General features: G+C 37.2%; 1 protein-coding gene and 1 pseudogene across 3 annotated transcripts; both read right to left on the bottom strand.

The window, feature by feature from the left end:
• LOC107704656 (long-chain-fatty-acid--CoA ligase 1-like) overlaps positions 1-10,041 on the bottom strand; it is a 29,048-nt pseudogene extending 19,007 nt beyond the window's left edge.
• Positions 10,042-11,788: 1,747 nt separating this feature from the next.
• Positions 11,789-15,373, bottom strand: LOC107704641 (arylsulfatase I-like). Of its 3 annotated transcripts, XM_016507628.1 has the most exons (4): positions 14,928-15,373; positions 13,283-13,540; positions 13,030-13,139; positions 11,789-12,959 (listed from the first exon to the last, which is right to left on the bottom strand). In XM_016507628.1, exons 1-4 carry the CDS (start codon positions 15,191-15,193, stop codon positions 12,184-12,186), a joined length of 1,410 nt encoding a protein of 469 aa, XP_016363114.1. In that variant the 5' UTR covers positions 15,194-15,373; the 3' UTR covers positions 11,789-12,183. The 3 variants fall into 3 exon arrangements, with proteins under 3 accessions (XP_016363114.1, XP_016363113.1, XP_016363112.1); XM_016507627.1 differs by having other exon boundaries at positions 11,789-13,139; positions 13,266-13,540; XM_016507626.1 differs by having other exon boundaries at positions 11,789-13,540.
• Positions 15,374-15,825: the final 452 nt, after the last annotated feature.

The following is a 15,825-nucleotide window of genomic DNA, read 5'->3' as shown; positions in this document are numbered from 1 at the left end:
TTTACATAAATTTCTACATATGCCATGTCATGCCATAGCATCATTAAACTAGCATCTAACAATAGACAAAAATGTTGGTTTTTTTCGAACCTATGGTTCTGTAACTATAAAGGCTGCTGTGTAATTTGCCCCCTGACTAAGCATTTAAAGAATTTAGGGGAAGCATTTAAATAATTCTGTGAATGCACTTAAAGAATGCAGAATCGAATCGAATCGAATCGTTGTGAATTTGCAAAAATCGTTCTTGAATCGAGGTTTGCTTCAATGGCTCTCAGTCATACCGACGACGACATTACCTAAGCAGTCGAAGGCTGCGCATTTATTGCATGGACGGAGCAAAAATGTAAGTGTCTAAAGCATACGCACAGTTTCATTGAATGATAAATCTGTTTTAACAATGTCCTTCAACGGAATGTACGAAGGAAACTGTTAAAATAACCACAGCATTAACAACAACCTTGAAATAAGAGCGCAAAGTTTATCTGATAATCAGATGCATGAAAGTAGCGTTCGTTGCTATAGCAAACAGACTTCGGGTGCGTTTTCTTTCAGAATCATCATTCGCCGATGGAGAGGAAAAGTTAAATACTATAGCAATTTAATTTTATGAAAATTAGATAAAGAAGTTTTCACACTGCAAGAGAAGTGATCTCGCGCTCATAGACGTGCCAGGCTATATCTGCAGCTAAACTGTATAAAAAGCAGAATGAACTGAAACGTTAAGACAATAAACACAATAAATAAATACAATTTATGAATGATGCAGTGCTAATTGACATATAATTTATTACAGTAGCCTACAGAATCTATAAAGTATATATTTCATATTTTATTTTATTATTCTGTGCAGAAAATTGAAATTGTTTGTAGTATATAAAACAATCATAAAATTGCCATTAGGAAAAAATTATAGATTACAAATGATTGATTATTGTCCAGAAGTGTATTTGATTTCTTATAGCAAATTCAAAGTAAGAGATAAGAAAAGATTTTAAAAAAAAAATAATAATAATAATAATACATACATACATAAAATTATTAAATTTGACATTTCTGTCACTTCTGAAATGATGGCTACGCCCCTGGTGTGACAAAATGTTAGCCTATACATAATACTTTTAAAGCTCTTTTTTTACATAAATTTCTACATATGCCATGTCATGCCATAGCATCATTAAACTAGCATCTAACAATAGACAAAAATGTTGGTTTTTTTCGAACCTATGGTTCTGTAACTATAAAGGCTGCTGTGTAATTTGCCCCCTGACCAAGCATTTAAAGAATTTAGGGGAAGCATTTAAATTATCCTGTGAATGCACTTAAAGAATGCAGAATCGAATCGTTAATCGAATCGAATTTAATCGTTCTTAATTTGCAAAAATCGTTCTCGAATCGAAAACCTATGAATCGTGAATCGAATCGATTCGCTGTCTACCCAAAGATTCACAGCCCTACCCATGATATAAGATTTTGGCCATATTGCCCATCTAAGTCATTCATCCCACTATCAATAGGCAGGTCATGTAGCCTACAGTACACTTCTTGTATTTTGTTTGGGCACCACAAGGTGTCACTGTGGCCTCAAAGCTTACAACTCGCCTACACTGGCTTGATTACTATTCCTGAGGAAAAACACGCCCTCCTCATTAGCCTACGGACAAAGAAATGTAGAAATAAATAAATGTCTACATAAAAGAAAAAATAAATAAAATGTGGAAAAAATAAAAAATAAACAAAAAAGGAAATAAAAGTATAAATAATTATTTTGTTTTTTGTTTTTTACTTTTCTTTGCATATTTATTTATATATTTATTTATTTTACATTATTACATTTCTTTGTATATTTTTTATATATTTTTTTATTTGTAATTTTGTCAGTCTTGCCATTCCATAAGTGGTATTTATTTATTTTACATTATTACATTTCTTTGTATATTTTTTATATATTTTTTTATTTGTAATTTTGTCAGTCCTGGCATTCCATAAGTGGTGAGGTTAGTGAAAATATCAGAAGACTTACATAATTACAAAAGCATGTATCAATTACAAAAAGTATGGATTAAAACAGAAACAGATATGGAAGCAGAAATATCAACCTACCTCTGAGTATGAAAGCCATTCATACGGCTGCTTTGGTTTTCTGGATCCCAGACAGGGACCGTTTTCTGAAAAGAAATATAAAGATATCACATATAGGCCAATTTGATTTGTTTTGTTATTTTTATATATTCAACATCATGAGATATATTAATGCTGACCACTTTACCACAGGTTGATATAGCATTTCATTGCAAAATATAACTATATTATCACACAAATCTTTATATTAAGTTAGATGCACAAGTATGTCTAACTTTATTATTTATTTGTTGCTTCAAGGTTGAAATAAAAGCAAAAAGTACATACTTGACTCCCTCAGACCCCTGTGAAAGAACTCGTAAATGGTCTTGGCATCCTCGTAGAAATGGCTCAAGAGTGGGCCTCCATTTAAAACCGCTCCTCGACGAGCAAATTCTCCACCCTGATCGACAAAAACCAAATGCAAAGTTTCATATCAAATCTCCGACTGCAACCAGACAGACTTTGAGTTCATCTTAATGTAGTATAGTCTTACCGGCAGCTCTACTGACTGCATGCGCAGGTCACAGGGCGGTTTGAGGGCTTTGGGTCTGGTGGCGAACCAGTACGCCGTGACGGCGGTGAACGCGCCCATGCCGAGGAGGGTGTTTGTGGAGAGGCTGCGGAAATAGTCCCTCACCTCAGACAGCTCAGGGATTCGCAGCTGCTTCAACAGCTCGTGTGCCTGCATGACAACAGCGAACTCAATCTGTGGAGGACAACAGGGGTTATATTAGACCCTACTGCGCTTATACCCTAGTGCAGGGGGAAAAAAATACTTTGATATTACCATATTTATGTGTAATGGAATACCAATGAACTTCAAAAAAAAAAATGTCATTGATAAGCAGAGCTGACGGTACCTGTTCCCTGTTTGTTGAACCAAAACATGTTTATGGTCCAATTAAAAGCTTAAAGGGGTCCTATTATGCTCTTTTACAAAGTCTAGATTTTGTTTTGGGGGTGTACTAGAACAGGCTCTCATACTAGGTTGTTCGAAAAACACATTATTTTTCACATATTTTACATTATTATTGTGTGGGGAAGTTGTGGCCTAATGGTTAAGAGTTGGACTCGTAACCCAAAGGTTGCGAGTTCGAGTTTCGTGCCGGCAGGGATTGTAGGTGGGGGGAGTGAATGTACAGCGCTCTCTCCCACCTTCAATACCACGACTGAGGTGCCCTTGAGCAAGGCACCGAACCCCCAACTGCTCCCCGGGCGCCACAGCATAAATGGCTGCCCACTGCTCCGAGTGTGTGTTCACGGTGTGTGTGTGTTCACTGCTGTGTGTGTGCACTTAGGATGGGATAAATGCAGAGCACTAATTCCTAGTATGGGTAACCATACTTGGCCACATGTCACTTCACTTCACGTCACTTCACTTATTACAATACCTCTCTCCCCAGTCTAGCATGAACGGCTCGAATAGTTCCTTTTGTGATATCACAAATCCCGGAAAATATGTGTTGTAGTCTAAACAAATCGTTCGTTGTAGTTTTTGAAAAGTGATTTCTGTTAGATAAAATATCTCCTTTTGAATTGAACTTTGAGCTTTGTAACTTTGCAGATCTTTTTTATGCTCAAACAGCAACTTTACAGACTAACTAAAGTTGAAAAAGTGAAAAAGCATAATAGGACCCCTTTAAATTTTCTTTTTGGGAAATATTTTTTTCTTTTTAATTTTGGGATTAAAAAATCAAAAGAAATATGAAATATAAGTTCAATCACTAAGACAATGTGAAAAGTGTATGGTGTAACATGTTTTTGTCTGGCAGACAACTTGCTTATTGTCCTATAAAATCTGTTTTTATTGGCACATTATTGTGCTGTAAAATCCTGTCAAGTGTTTCGTAATGTTGTGGAAATCACTTTGATTAAATCTTATCAATCAATTGGTAATCAAAGTGAACTGTGACACATTATCTTTGCAGGAAAACAGTCAGTGATGAAGAGTCATAGTTTAACTGATTAAACTATCAGATGTTCTGGAAGGTTATCTTCATCTACTCCACCTGTAATTCAGCTAACATTGTGCTTTGCTTTTACCTGAGAACAAACCTTCACAGCAACCAACACTTCGCTAACTTGTCATTTAACTTATATTTTACAAAACTAAATAAAACCGAATACTGGATTTTGTTTTACAAGAAAACACTGCTTCGAATTTCAATTTCACATACTTACCATTTGTTAGTAATTATATGAAATTTACTACCAAATTCTGAGTGAAAAGTGTTTCAAAGTCCTACAGTCCACTGATCAACGTTTTTAGTTAAAAAAACGAAAGATTTGTATTTGATCAGTTTATCACAGAAACTGAGGATTTGAATATTCAACAGGTCCAACTAAACATTATAATCATACTCAAATTAACTATATTAACTACAAGTTTCATTTGCAACAAGCTATCATTAGGGCCGTGAGTCACCGTCAGCTATGATTCATGTTAAACCTTGCAAGGACGCGTTACCGCTTTAACCTCTCACCCACTTCTAGTCTTACAGCACCAGGGCAGATCATTCTGAGAAACTGCTTTCACTTAGTGTATAAAAACAGACATAGCATGAAACCCTTGTAAGCTCATGCATGACTGCATACTGTACAAACAACACAAAGTGTTAAATCCTGTAGAGACTTGGAGTTAAAGTACTATCAACAATTCAATATCCTCATTCATTCAGAATTAAACAGCAAACACTAAACTCTCTGCATTCTGCCAAAAGCAATTGTACTATCAAATTAGTTTCTTCAACTGTACACGTCTTGCTTGAAAACCCGTCCTTCCTCACGGTGCTGACAGCAAAGTCAAACCATCTCAATCACTAGGCAAGAACTCAACATGACCAACACAAAACACACACACTTCACCTGAGACTAGAAGAATGAGGTACGTTCAAACGTGGGTGCCGATGTGCTTCCCGCACCCACAGAATCACGCCAACAGGAAGGTGAAATGACCAGGTGAAGGTAAAAACAGTTCAGTCTAAACAACTACGAGTTGAGTTTATGTGCAACCGCAGGTCAGACCCCTGCCGACCCCTTCCAGCGCCTTATTGGACACACACTCTCTTAGAACCTGCTGTGTCAGCCAATCACAGAGCAGGAAGTCAAACAAGCAACCAACCAATAGTTTAAGTCCTAAAATAACACAACTGACTAGATATGATTGTTACTGTGTCAATACTCAACAAGAACTATATGCTGACTACATCACGCTGATGTTCTGTGATAAAAGTACTATGACTAGCTGACCGACATGGGTTTTTTATTAGTCAAATGCTTCGAAATACTGCTTGTAGTCAGAACTTTTTTTTTATTCAGCAAGGATGCATTATGTTGATCAAAAGTGATATTAAAGACATTTAAAATGTTACAAAAGCTTTCTATTTCAAATAAATGCTGTTCTTTTAAACTTTCTATTCATCAAAGAATCCTGAAAAATAACATGTATCACGGTTTTCACAAAAATATGAAGCAGCACAACTGTTTTCAACATTGATAATAATAAGAAATGTTTCTTGAGCAGCAAATCATCATATGTGACCCTGGACCACAAAACCAGTCTTAAGTCGCTGGGGTAAATTTGTAGCAATAGCCAAAAATACATTGTATGGGTCAAAATTATTGATTTTTCTTTTATGCCAAAAATCATTAGTACATTAAGTAAAAATCATGTTCCATGAAGATATTTTGTAAATTTCCTACTGTAAATATATCAAAACTTAATTTTTGATAAGTAATATGCATTGCTAAGAACTTCATTTGGACAACTTTAAAGGCGATTTTCTCAATATTTTGATTTTTTTGCACCCTCAGATTCCAGATTTTCAAATAGTTGTATCTCGGCCAAATATTGTCCTATCCTAACAAACCATACATCAATGGAAAGCTTATTTATTCAGATTTCAGATGATGTATAAATCTCAATTTCGTAAAATTGACCCTTATGACTGGTTTTGTGGTCCAGGGTCACATATTAGAATTATTTCCGAAGGATCATGTGACACTAAAGACTGGAGTAATGATGCTGAAAATTCAGCTTTACATCACAGGAGTAAATTACATTTTAAAATATATTCAAACAGAAAACAGTTACTTGAAACTGTAATAATATTTCACAATATTAGTGTTTTTACTGTAGCCTATTTTTAATCGAATAAATGCAGCCTTGGTGAGCAGAAAAGACTTCTTTAAAAAAAAAAAAGCACATTACAAATCTTTGACCCCAAATTTAAACAAAATGTTATGCCTAGTTTATATATCGGTCAATCACTACCTACAATATCACACTTCTGTTTATTTATCAAGGATATCCTCATTATCTCTCTGGGTTTGGTGTCGACCCGTCAAAAGGAGCTGATAAACATAAACACTTCGTCTCATTCCACTGGTGTACAAACTTTCCAGGGCAAAGGTGACGTGACCACGGCAATGTCCTTTAAACTCTTCCTGAGATGGGGGGGTGAGTGAGACCAATGACAGACCCTCAGGCCGGTCACCCGATGGGCGCAGACACAACCCCCTCCCAAAGCAGGGCTGCTATTTAAAAACAGTGGCACAACAAATGGAAAACAGTGGCATGAGGATGAGTGGAACAGATCCAGAAATATTAAAGGCATGCGATTTATGACGAGAGGCCAGTGGACATATAACATCCGCATGAGACTCGAGAACAAGACAGCTTTCCACTGATTTGAAGTGTAAACTTTAGTGCAATGTGAATTTAGTCACTTCAAAAAAAAAATATATAGCTAATAATTTTGCAGAAATATTTCTATTTTCATGCCATTTCCAACAAAATTCTCACTACCGTAATATACCTCTTTTGGGTCCCAAAATCGTTCTCAATTTTAAAGAATAGCAGAATCCACACCACAGCTATAATGATAAAAGCACAGAGAAACAATAGAGATTTTTTCCAACTGATGAACAATAAAATTTTGACAGCCAATCAGAATTAATCCTGCTATAACGAGCTCGAAAATTTAAAGCGGCAGACAAGTGTGCGCTTGGAATAAACAGACGATATCGTCCGCTGGTGTGGACACTAATATAGTTATCTTTATAGTTATCGTTCTTGGTGTGAACGGGCCTTAAAGGCAGTAGAGCAAATACTACCATTTCATACCCTTTTGTTAAAAAGTCAAGAGTTTTTGAAAGAAAACATCAAAGCAGCATTTATTTGATCAAAAATACAGTAAAAACAGTAATATTGTGAAATATTATTACTATTTAAAACAACTGTTTTCTATGAGAATATATTGTAAAATGTAATTTATTTCTGTGATGCAAAGCTGAATTTTCAGCATCTTTAATCATTAGTCTTCAGTGTCACATGATCCTATACAGAAATCATTCTAATATGCTGATTTGCTGCTCAAGAAACATTTCTGATTATAATCAATGTTGAAAACAGTTGTGCTGATTAATAATTATGTGGAATTTTATTTTAGGATTCATCTTTGATGAATAGAAAGTTCAAAAGAACAGCATTTTTTGAAATAGAAATCTTTTGTAACATTATAAATGTCTTTATGCACTTTTGATCAATTTAATGCATCCTTGCTAAATAAAAGTATTCATTTCTTAAAAAAAACATATACTGACTCCAAACTTTTAAACAATACTATATTTAAAGACTTTAAATATTAAATAATGTGCTTAATTGTTATGAAAATAAGGGTATACACTCTTAAAAATAAAGGTGCTTCACGATGCCATAGAACAGTGTTTCTCAACCCTGGTCCTGAGCGCCCCCAACACTGCACATTTTGTATGTCTCCCTTATCTGACACCCATTTCAGGTCCTGGAGTTTCTTTTAATGAGCTAATGAGTTGAATCAGGTGTGTTTGATTAGGGAGACACACAAAATGTGCAGTGCTGGGGGGTGCCCAGGACCAGGGTTGAGAAACACTGCCATGGAAGAACCTTTTTGTCTAAATGGTTCCATAAAGAACCTTTAACATCTGAAGAGCCTTTCTGTTTCACAAAAGGTTCTTTGTGGCGAAAGAAGGTTCTTCAGATTATAAAAAGGTAAGAAAGAGATGGTTCTTTAAAGAACCTTTGACTGAATGGAATGGTTCTTTGTGGAACCAAAAATGGTTCTTCTGTGGCATCGACTGAAGAACCTTTTGAAGCACCTTTATTTTTAAGAGTGTAGTGCAAAAAAATGGTCTTAAAATAGGCTTATATTTTTATGCAAAGCACCATTTCTTAGGCTTTATGGTGAAATATGACCAAGACAAGTTCTTGAGATTCACTCCAGATCTTGTTTTGTTCAGTCATTCATAAGGAATGTTTACATAATTTCAAAACCCACACGACAGACAAGATTGCATCACATGACCTGACAAACATTTCATGACAAGTTCCAAAGAGACTGAACAAACAGAAATGAGCCAGGAAGCGCTGTACTTACCTCAGCAATGACCATCAATAAATATTGACCAATCAAATCAGCACGTTTCGTTCTATCCATGATAAAAAAACACATAACTAAAAACCAGTCAAACTGAGAAGTGGGAAGTTTAAGTATCTAAAACATCACCTAGCTGTGTGCTGCAGCTATTGCATAATCATAACATTAGACAATCATGTTGCATCATGGGTCTCCAGATCTTATTTACAGCTTGAGACTATAATAAACGCAATAAACCAGATTAAATCAGACAGGCAGTATCAGTCTGACCTTGTGATATCTATCACATGCCTCTGACCGGGACAAAGGTTGAGTTTTACTCTACTTACGAGTGTTGACAAAATATACACTGCCATCTCGCTTATAAATTCTTGAAAGATATGCGACCTTCATATAAAATTCATGAATGAATACAACAATCAACGGCATACATTATTAATAAAGATGAACAGGTGTGAGCTACAGGCACGCATTCACACGCTCAGACGGCAGACGCCCGTGACCTTTTGTCCTGCTTACCAGGCGTCCATTTCCAAACCCTTAGTTTCCACTATACCTGTTCATTAGCAACACAATGACCACACCAAACAAGCTCTGCAAGAATACCAAAGTACATATGAATCACAATGCCTTAAACCAAAATACAACCACCCATCAACACAACCACAATGAGGGCAAGAGATGATCTACAATCATACTGTACACTACGGCTTCACAATAGTGGCAAATCTGAAATTGCATGAAACTGCATGCATTTTTCCCCCCATGAAACCCTATTGTTTAATACTAAACCTTTCATTTATGCACACAGGTGATTTCCCCAGGTAGGAGGGATGCTGGGAATGAAAACAATAAACAGAAACATGGCTGTTGCCATACAACAAGGTCAAAAGGGACACGATGGATCTCTTGCAAGACAACATTCAGTAACAACCACAATACTTTAAGACAGATTAATGCTCAATTTCTAGGATGACAACCAACTTCTATAACAGTAGTTTTGCTAAGCCACATGATGAATGCATTTAGAGGTCAGTAATTTAATTTAAGAACTTCAGTCTCAGTATGTAGTCATACACATATGACAAATGACTTTCTGTCTCTTAATTCACAAACTAAGAAAACACAGAGGCTCTTTACAAAACACATGCTGATTTAAAATAAAGGTTGGCACTTCACACAATGTGCATTTATTAAATTATGAAAATACATATCCAAGCAACAACAGCTAAATACGAAACTGGAACCAAGAGGAGTTCATAGTGTCATATTTCAGTTCCATACACACACATGCTCTTCTGCTGTCAGCCATACGCATTAATGACACGTCGCGATGTGGCAAAACAATAAAACAGTTGCTATTATGCTACTATACAATGCATTTCATTACTCAATAAAGAATAAAATACATCAGGAACTGCGAATGACCTTTAAACTGGCTTTACTACTGACCTGTATGAGACCGAACTCTTCTGACGGCCAGCGTTTACTACTTTCTCCGTTGTGTTTGGTCGCCAAAATCTCCACCAATCAGAGGCGCCCTCCGAATGGACAGACCGTTAGGAAGCCTGTGATTGGTGGTTCGTCTGACTCGCAGTAACCCGTATTTCGGACTCGTTCACCTTTGTACAGACTTTCACAAGCGGGAGCACGCGCGGGTGTGATGTATCATATCAATATCATGAGATCGATAAATTCACCTAATATGTGTAATAATTGAGCTGTTTTGATGATTTAACATGTTAAATATATCATATTTATAAAAACGGTCTCTGTTAGAACTTATTATATTGTAATGCTAGCTTATATTTTAATAGTAGACTACGTAAACTGAGTTTTATAGATGAAATAGATTATAGCACCTAACTGAGACTAAACAAATGACACGTATGAATCAAACCGATAAAACAGGATGAGTACAAACCTGTTATGAAATATTGGAAAATTAGCCAACCAAGGAGCCCCAAATATACTGTAAAAGATTCCATTAATAACATTAACAAGCAATATTATGATAAACTAATTTTTTTTTTTTTTTATGTATAAAAGTCATAGGATAGCTTTAGTGTGTGTGTGTGTGTGTGTGTGTGTGTGTGTGTGTGAGAGACTAGGAATGTCTGTGCTTAAACCCAAGTAATACTAATAAATGAAAACTAACAGTTTAAATCATAAATCCAATATGTCTGTTACTTACTTAATAAAGAAGAGGAGAGAAATTTCCTCAACTGAACAGAGGTGTACAATTTTTTTAGAGGTGTTCTGTTAAAAAATAAAAAACAAAATAGAGAAAAGACATAATTGGTAGGAAACCAGATACAATTTGAAAATTAAAAATGTATAGACATTTTAATAATTAAATAATTTACCTGTTGAGAGTGTGTTGACAGACTATAGTTTGGTTGAGCTCCAAAATCAATAATCATTTGACAGTTACAGATACAGTTACAGAACCCTAAACTCTAACACAAAGAACCATTTCAGGGATTTCATGGGGCAAATTAAACATTAATTCTCAAGGTCTAAGAAACATGGTAATGGTAAATGAATATTGTGATAAATATAGATATGGGGAAAAATATTCTAATAATAAAGGCTGTTCAAAATCCTGCCGCACAACAGAGTGCCACTTATATACAGTAGTTTTAGCAAATTGTTAATGTACATAATGACTTCATTAATAGTTTTACAGCTTGAATAAACTCTCAACTTAAACAAAAAAAAAATCTTAATTTTTAAAGAATTTCTATATGGTCAGGAGTCAAACCAGTACAGTAGGCATCTCAATAAAATGAAGCTGTTAAGAATCAGAAGTCTCTCAGTTCAGAGTCTGGCGCCCTCCTCTGAGAGGCCCATTTCTCTGAAAGACACACACTTAACAAGCAGCCCTTTATACTGTCTCTGTGTGCAGCTATAGTGCAGTCCCAGAAGGCCCCTAACCAGTGTTTTTTATAGGTAAACAGGCGATATGCTTCGCATATGTTAAAAAAAAAAAATATCAAGAAATCAGCTATAGCTTAGCAAGCTTAGCAAATGTACACACTTTAATTTGTCCACTAGTAGTCTAAATAAATAAATCTCAGGTGTCCACTAGAGGGCAATCAGTCCACTGGAAATTACAATAAACTCAGAACAAGAGAATCTGAGTCTTTTGAAAACGTTCATTTTATTTATGCAAAACACTGTGAGTTTTTGTATCCAGAATAGGTAGAATCAGGTAGCAAACAAACATAAACAGTCACATACATGCTCAAAACAACTTAACAGATTCATTTTAGTCTCCTAGCAGGTATTTTATATAAATATGAGGTGCAAACACTGCACACCAGATCAGAGGATACAAAATCCATTCACTGATTCCTTCAACATTCATTGCACAGGGGTTCGAGGTCACATTATCAGAAAACCGCAGGGGTCAAAATCTGCTCAAAGAAATTATGTGGATGGTCAAAATAAGTAAGCAGAAACACATGCTTCAGTGAATGTGATCATGGGACTCAAATTCAAATTAGTGACTCCATACCAGGCAAATTCATAATCAAAGTCCCTAAAATGATAATGTGTTACTGTCAGCAGCATTTGTAATTGTCAGTTCATGTAGGACGTGTTTGTTCAAATCCTGTTTGACATCATTCGAATGTTAAGTCTTCTAAAAAAATGACTTCATTTTGCAGAACTTGCGCTTTTGCCTCTTGACTTTTCTCTTTCTAAGATAAAACGCCTCCCAGTTTTCTTCATCTCCTTCCCAAGGACCCCAAGCCCCTCCGTTGCATCTTGGATCGGCTCTAGGATCCTCCGAAGGGTAGCGCACCGGAACGGCAGTCCGGTTGTAGAACGCTAAACGGGCCAGCAGCTGCTTGACCACATCTGGCCGGCGCTCTGCAAGATCGTAACGCTCATACAGATCGTCCGCCACATTGAAGAGCCACAAGGATTTCTTCGCTTCCGTGTGGCGTTCCAAATTCCACCAAGATTCCGGAAAGTTTCCCAGCATCTGAGGCGGAATCCATTCTCCATATCCAGGATTTCCGGTCAAGAGCTTCCAGTCTCCAACTCGAACCGCTGCCTGTATGGCCGTATTCCAGATCCCATATCCATTTTTTAAAGATCCGTGCCAGGCAGGGTTGTAGAGAGGATCGATATTATGAAGGATCTCCAAACGTGGAGACTCTTTCCCATTACTAATGGTTTCCCACATGTCATATCCGTCAAGCCCGTCCATCCGGGAAACGTTCCCTCCTGCGAGTCCCACTAGCGTTGGGTACCAGTCGGTGATGTGAACCAGAGCTTGGCTAACTCTCTTCCTGCGTCTCAACAACGGATTATGGACGAATCCAATGCCACGGATGCCTCCTTCCCAATACGTTCCCTTTCTTCCCCGTAAAGGCCAATTGCTCCCACCAAAGAGCGGCTGTCCACCGTTATCTGTAGAAAAGATAATGACACTGTTCTTATAGTAGCCATACTTTCGGAGCGCGTACGTCACATTCCTTACCGCCTGATCTACGGCCGAAACCATCCCGGCGTATTTCCGACGAAACACATTTCCAATTTGTCGATACGGATAGACGTATTCCCTTGGTGACTGCAATGGCGTGTGCACGGCTTGGAAAGAGAGGAAAATTAAAAGAGGCTGGGATGAAGGATCGTGAGCAGCAAGGATTTTTCGGACTCTTTGCGCGTACAAATGTGTGGAATAACGCCCTCCCTGACCCCATGCCACACGCTCACCCTCGTGGAGGTCGTACCCGCAAATTCCCGGCCCGTCGCACGACTTGTAGGTGTAATAATCCACACTGCCTGTCAGGGAGCCGAAGTACGTGTGGAATCCGCGATGGGTCGGCAGGCAATCACGCTTGTAGAAGCCCAGGTGCCATTTGCCCACCATGTGCGTGGCGTATCCCGCCTCCTGCAGCCGCTGCGGCAACGTCCGGAGGTCAAAGGGCAAACAGCTGGGCTGCCGAGAGCGGATTATCGAGTGCTGGAGACCGGTATGGATCTGATATCTAGAGCGGAAAGGGAAAGGAATATAAATGGATCAGAACTCACAAACACATCTCGTCACAAGCACAGACATGGATTGATTGATTTATTTCACACACTGTATTGCCATAGACATCAGGACTCCACATAACTGATTTATTTACTTTGTGCATGACCTGAAAATGTCAGGGAAATTATTTTCATGTTCAGCACTTTGAATTGTATGAAATGTGCTATTAAATAAACTTTGCCCTGTCTTGACCTTCCTAACCTGAACATTAGTTTTATCACAATTTTCTGTGAAGCTGCTTTAAAACAATGTGTATTGTGAAAAGTGGTGTACATATAAATTTGATTTGGTGTACATATAAACTTAATTAAATAAGTTCTTCAAGTTACGTTCTACCATAAAATATTTATTGGCTAAAATATTGCTCTTTTGTAGAGCAGAACTTGCTCACAAATAAGAGTGATGTTAGAATGAAGCATTCAAGTCAGTTGTGTTCAAGAATCACTCAAACTGATACACAAATAGGTCTGAATACTAAACATTTTTATTAGTGTATGTTTGACCAAATATAATATCGTTGATGAAAATTACCCTATTTTTAAACGATTAATAGTTTACTTAAATCAGTGGATCTTTTTTCACTCCCAGGCCCCACATTGTCCACGACAACATTCAAAGGCCCCATGACTTTTCCAGTTGTTACTGATTTACTCCATAAGAATTTTTTTAATCATTTTTCACAGTTTCTGATCAAATATTTTAGAGCTTGGCATAACTTGGCATAAAAAGTATATTCATAAAATGTATAAAAATGCCCACAGGTTTATAAGATTTATGAATTTACACAACTTTTCCAGGTCTATACAAATCACATCATTTTAAGTCATCTTGAGGCCCCCTAGTGGGCCCCCGCCACCTGGAACCACTGCCTTAAATGATTCTGACAATGTAAATCACTTTATTGTAACAATATCACCCTTAAAAAAACAGACTGTGATGTACACTCTTAAAAATAAAGGTGCTTCAAAAGGTTCTTCAAGCGATGCCACAGAAGAACCATTTTTGCTTCCACAAAGAGAAGTCAAAGGTTCTTTAAAGAACCATCTCTTTCTTACCTTTTTATAATCTGAAGAACCTTCTTTCGCCACAAAGAACCTTTTGTGAAACAGAAAGGTTCTTCAGATGTTAAAGGTCCTTTATGGAACCATTTAGACAAAAAGGTTCTTCTATGGCATCGTGAAGCACCTTTATTTTTAAGAGTGTACTGAGGTACAGTGATGGCAATGCCATGGTGCTTTGATATTATTTACCACTCATTACCATATTTATGTGACAAAAATACTAAGTAAACGTCCACAATCATGGTGCAAACAGTTGGTTGAAGCGAGTGAGTGAATTACCTGCCAGTGATGAACTGACTGCGGGATGGACTGCAGATGGGCTGGATGTAGTAGTTCTCCAGCTTCACTCCTTCCGCTGCCAGCTTGTCCAGTGTCGGGGTGTGGATGTCTCTGTTGTGGTAGCCGATGTCGTTGAAGCCCTGATCATCTGTCATGATGAAGATAATGTGCGGACGCGGATGGTTCGGACTCGTCCAGTCCTGGGACAAATAGCCCAGACTGAGCAAACTCATCACGGAGAGCGCCGTTAGAGACGGTGCTGTCATGGCAACGCGTTCACGCCACTGTGAGTGAGGGGAAAAATCATGAATGATCGTCTGAACTGCAGAGAAGAGCGTAAAGTTTGCGTGAGGAGGCAGCGCGATGTATGTGCGCTCGGTGAGGGGTCTGGCTGTGGCTCAAAACTAGTGAACTGCCTGCCTAGAGCGCCCAAAAATGCTGCACGCGCCTAAGTGGCCAAAAATGTCTTGAGACCTAGTGAGCTAACTCATCACCATCAAATGTGAGCTGTCATGCAGAGGATTCTGGGAATGTCGTTTTTTTAATAAGTTAAATTATAAGATAAAGTGTTATTTTTCACATCTAAAAACTGCATTTTTGACAGTATTTTACTGTGAAATTACTCTGTAAAAAAAAAAGTCAGTAGAAAAACAGATAATATCGTTTTTAAGGACATTTCTTTAAAACCTTAAACACAATCTGTAATTCAAAATAAAACACCTGTGAAAAATCAATATGTATTTTTACAGGCCTTTCTTATTACACCGTAAAGTAAGGGAATTCAACGTTAAACAATTACCATAGCATTTTTTCAGTATTTCATTATCTTTATTATTATTATTATTATTATTGCATTTGTCTCTGATGCCCAAAAATGTTGTACAAATGTTGTTGTTGA

The sequence above is a fragment of the Sinocyclocheilus anshuiensis genome, unplaced genomic scaffold (genome assembly GCF_001515605.1).
Source record: "Sinocyclocheilus anshuiensis isolate Anshui unplaced genomic scaffold, SAMN03320099.WGS_v1.1 scaffold1646, whole genome shotgun sequence".
Classification (NCBI taxonomy): Eukaryota; Metazoa; Chordata; class Actinopteri; order Cypriniformes; family Cyprinidae; genus Sinocyclocheilus; species Sinocyclocheilus anshuiensis.
This window is presented reverse-complemented; position numbering and strand designations above follow the sequence as displayed.

Excerpts from the sequence above, each read along its gene's own strand:
- LOC107704641 (XM_016507626.1), bottom strand. The coding sequence starts at position 15,193 with ATGACAGCACCGTCTCTAACGGCGCTCTCCGTGATGAGTTTGCTCAGT. Across the intron at positions 13,541-14,927 it reads AGTCAGTTCATCACTGGCAG|ATATCAGATCCATACCGGTC; the intron begins GTAATTCACTCA and ends TTTCCGCTCTAG.